The sequence below is a fragment of the Notothenia coriiceps genome, unplaced genomic scaffold (assembly GCF_000735185.1).
Source record: "Notothenia coriiceps isolate Sejong01 unplaced genomic scaffold, NC01 NC01_scaffold00004104, whole genome shotgun sequence".
In the NCBI taxonomy this organism is placed as follows: domain Eukaryota; kingdom Metazoa; phylum Chordata; class Actinopteri; order Perciformes; family Nototheniidae; genus Notothenia; species Notothenia coriiceps.
Genome location: NW_011336805.1, coordinates 61,860 through 65,995, shown reverse-complemented (window position 1 = coordinate 65,995; position 4,136 = coordinate 61,860). Strand labels below are relative to the sequence as shown.

The 4,136-nt window shown below is 44.0% G+C and overlaps 1 protein-coding gene across 1 annotated transcript; it reads right to left on the bottom strand.

The window, feature by feature from the left end:
- Positions 1–975: 975 nt before the first annotated feature.
- LOC104942056 (thimet oligopeptidase-like) lies at positions 976–2,777 on the bottom strand. The gene is made up of 3 exons (XM_010767252.1): positions 2,484–2,777; positions 1,386–1,572; positions 976–1,278 (listed from the first exon to the last, which is right to left on the bottom strand). Exons 1-3 carry the CDS (start codon positions 2,712–2,714, stop codon positions 1,052–1,054), a joined length of 645 nt encoding a protein of 214 aa, XP_010765554.1. The 5' UTR covers positions 2,715–2,777; the 3' UTR covers positions 976–1,051.
- Between the last annotated feature and the right edge of the window lie 1,359 nt (positions 2,778–4,136).

Sequence of the window (4,136 nt, the reverse complement as noted above, 5' to 3'; positions counted from 1 at the left end):
ATTAACGTCGCTTATCAGATAGTGTGCTGGCCTCGGCGTCGTGCTGATGGAAAGGCCCGCCCAACCACAAGGGACGCCTCTTATTGCTTCCATTTTTAGGTCCTATACCTGCAAAAAACAAATTCCCTGTTCCTTTCTTTCATTTTGCCCCAACTTTCCTTTTTAAAACCTTACTCTCCAATGTGCTGCTTAGTTTCATTCTCCATCCATCTATTGGTATTGAATCCCTCTGTAGCTGGATACCGACATTGTAGAACTTCACTGCCCATACCCTTGATGACCTTCACATTAGACAGAGCTGGCATTAATATTACATGATTTACATAATAGTAGCTAGCGTGTTGAACCCTGCTTTCCATCTTTGCTCTGAAAAGGCTTAACCATCAAAAGACTAAGTATATGGCAAAAATATTTTGAACTAATCCTCTAATAATCACTAGTCAACTTTAGTGTAGTATATGCTTTTTTTCCCATCATCCTTTTATTACACAAAATAAATAAAAAGGATTAGTGTATAAGACATAGCGGGTACAAGAGAATGTCTTGTGTAAATCTTAGGAAATCCTCTGTTCTACATAATGTGACTTTATTTTAAGTTATACATTTTTATTATGCTTTTTGGGGGTTTCCCCTTTCCTATAGAGCGTGTTTTTTGTCCATGTTAATGGTCTGCAAAGGCTAAAATCACAAAGTTCCCTCCAGGAGGTTATATTTTCTTCGGTAACATGGTGACATCATTATACAACAATTGCGCCAATATTGGCTAGCGCTCCAACGTAATGTATGTGATTGGCTAAGGGGTGGGACATCTCAAAGCGGTGGACCAATCACAACAGAGTTGGCCAGCTAACCAATCAGAGCAGATGGGCTCTGGTTTCAGACAGAGGTTGAAAAGAGGTGCTGCAGCACAGGCAATATGAGACAAATAAAGAGCTTTTTGAACATTAGAGCATGGAGACATGTCCCAGTAGAGACACTAATATACACTTGATAATTAGCATAATAGGGCTTGTTTAAGGTACAACGTTATTCAAACTTGTAATCAAAATCGTCAGAAGGAGAATGACACTTGTATTTGGGAGCTAGTGGCCTGCCTTTTGTGTTCTTTAAAATGTGTGGAATAATCATCTGCGGCATTTAAAAAGTGACCTGGTGAAGCAGGGATTCCCAGGATGTCCTGAGAGAGGCGTGCGTATTCCTCTGCAGCATCCAGTCCGTTCCTGGTGTGCAGAGCCTGATCCACTTTAGCCAGGACGATCTGCCTCAGGTTGAACAGCCCTGCGCGAGGGGCACAGTCACATTAAGGGTTTGGAATTCAACATTACCCACAGTTAAATTGGAATACTTGCTTGGTACAAAAGTACTATTTCATGTGTGGTACCCACCGGTGTTTGCAAGGCGGGACTTGATGAGTTTGTCCAGCAGCTCCTCTGGGATGGCGCTGTTGGTCTTGTAGTGCTTGGACATCCTCTGCAGAGGCTCCCTCTCCCACACCCAGTTCTCCAACATCTGAGATGGAGCCTCCACAAAGTCCCGCTCCACGTGAGTCCCGCTGAACATGGCGTAGTCCGCCTGCAAACAAACACATGGACACTCAGAAACCTGATGAGGCGCACTCACTGCCGGCTCACAGCCTGTTTAGGAGACACATTCTCTTAAGGTACGAAAAAAGTAATGACAGCATATTACAATCGGCACCAATGGAATATACTAGAATACACTCCTGTATCATTGGAAATGTACATAGCTAACAATCATTTTAAGCTTTACGAATATCAGCGAGCTCTGCCGTTTGTGGCTGTCACAGAGGGTTCCACAAACTGAGACCAATGTTAATGCTCTGTGTTGCCAGATCTCGCAACAGTTTGTTAATTTTCTCTTAACATGTCCATTGTAAGAATGTTCAGAAGACATGAGGCTTGTAAAAATGGACCCTATATTCACTTTCATAACTCAGTCCATCATAAACTGTGACTAGAACTATCCCATCATTATAGTCATTGGATTCAGACCGGCTGAGTCTCCTAAAGAACCGCAGCAGATGAAACCCATACAACACAGATACAGAAAATTGAATTGTAGAACTAAAATGTATAATTTACAGTTGAAATGCATGGTTCACATCAGAATCAGAATCCCTTTATTAGTCGCACAGAGGGGAAATTTGCACATCAACATGGCACACATGTTGATGCTAAGCTTGTAACATATTTGACCAATTACTTGCTGATTTCTTCTATTCTTATGATCTGTTGCTCAGAGCTATCTTTATCTCTTATCATATTTGTCAGTGTTGATGAACCATTGTAAATAATTGTTCTCCATATAGAAAAAAACACTTCATACTAAATAAAATCACCTGAAAGAGCATTCAAACAGATTTATTGCTACTTTGTAATAACTGCATACTGTTTACGTGAACAGCTAATTGGATGTGAAGCTAGACAGGTGTAGCATCGGTGACTACAGGTGGTTCCTCAGACCTCAGCGCAGAGTTGGTGCATGACGTGTCCGAACTCGTGGAAATACGTCTCCACCTCGTCGTGCTGCAGGAGAGATGGGGCGTCAGCTGTCGGTTTGCTGAAGTTGGCCACCATGGCCGCCACCGACATCTGCCGCCTGCCGTTAGCCAGCAGGCAGCCGGGCTGCAAGCCGAAGCATGCAGCGTGACCATACTTCCCCTCCCTGCAGGGACACAGAACAGACACACACATCAACACATCTGTAGTCAAAAGTAGAGGAGCAACAGGAAAAACAAGGGGGAGAAGGAAAAGGAAACAGACATAAAGGAAGAGGGAACTATTTATAAAGGAAAGAAGAGGAGAAATGACGAGGAGGGGGAAGGAGGAACAGGAAAAGTAAAAAGACGAAGACGAGGAGAGTACATTGAAAGATTGTGAGGGAGGAAATAAAAAACTAAGTGGAGGAGAGGATATTTAGTGAGGGAGGAGGAGGAAAAGTAGACCCTCATAACTCCCATAACTTAGGTGTTCCCTGAATACATGCATGCCCTTTTCACACCAACGCGGTTCCCGTTCTAGCTCCGTGCTAGCGCTCTTCTGGTTCGGAACCGATTTTTCTTTTCAGCCCCCGTTTTGTTCACAACGCCGAGAGCCCGACTGATGCTGCCGCTGCTGCGTCATGACGTCACCGTTTACGCCGCTGATTTTCTCCCAAACGGCGCTCACAACTGCGTCGGGTCGATGATCGTGTTGCTTTTAATCATACGAAGCCAGATTAAATTAAATAACTACTTCCCAACCCTTATACTTTTCTCCAGAGTGCCGTGGTTCATTGCTTATTAATGTGTTTGCTGCTGCAGTGCAGTGTTTGGCATCACAACACTGTTATTAAAGTTTCTCTGGTATAAAATGGGTGATGTTAGCATAGCAACCAAAGCTAAACTGACTACTTGTTGTTGCTATCCTATTGTGGCACAAGCCGTTTTCTACAGGCACATTTTACCGGCGTATTTTTCATTATGATTCTACTTTTGATAGTCGGACATGACCACCTGTGCAGCCCACGTATTGATTCCATCCGATAGCTGCTATAATACAAAATATCTGCCTGCTCTCCACAATGATCAATAACACCGCACGGATGGTCAAAGTAAGCAGTGGCGATTCTAGAGTCTGTGGGGGCCCTAGGCAAACATGAGGCGCGTTCACACCAAGTACTTTTCCCACAAAGGTTCATTGAGAACTACGATTTAGTTGCGTTCACACCAAAAAGTCCCGGAAACTAAATTAGTTTTGGAGAACCCTTTTTACCCCCTTTTCAGTCCCTGCTAGAGAGCAGGGACTTTCGTGGGAGATAAAGGTTCTTGTGTCTGATTGCCTGGGCGGAATGCAAACCACGCCCCGTCAAACTCCCAAAAACGTTTGTGAAGCCGCCATTTTATTATCCTCGCATTGCATCATTAGCATTAGCATTAGCCCAGCGCAGAAACGCAGTGAGACTAACTTATGACAATACAAAATAAAACATGGGAGCAGTGGAGATGAGGAGGTGTCGGCGTTCTGGCGATTTACTCGGAAGGCTTCAGTAGAAGCTGCTGGGAGTCCCAGCAGCTTCTACTGAAGCCAGTCCCCAACTCCGGGGAAGAGTTCTGATGAACTGAGTTCTCATGAACC

What these genes read in the sequence shown, in the direction of transcription:
- LOC104942056 (XM_010767252.1), bottom strand. Translation starts at nt 2,714, where the DNA reads ATGTGTGTGTCTGTTCTGTGTCCCTGCAGGGAGGGGAAGTATGGTCAC. An exon ending in TGCACCAACTCTGCGCTGAG is followed by an intron (nt 1,573 to 2,483) that starts GTCTGAGGAACC and finishes GTTTGTTTGCAG; the next exon opens with GCGGACTACGCCATGTTCAG. An exon ending in GTCCCGCCTTGCAAACACCG is followed by an intron (nt 1,279 to 1,385) that starts GTGGGTACCACA and finishes CCCCTCGCGCAG; the next exon opens with GGCTGTTCAACCTGAGGCAG.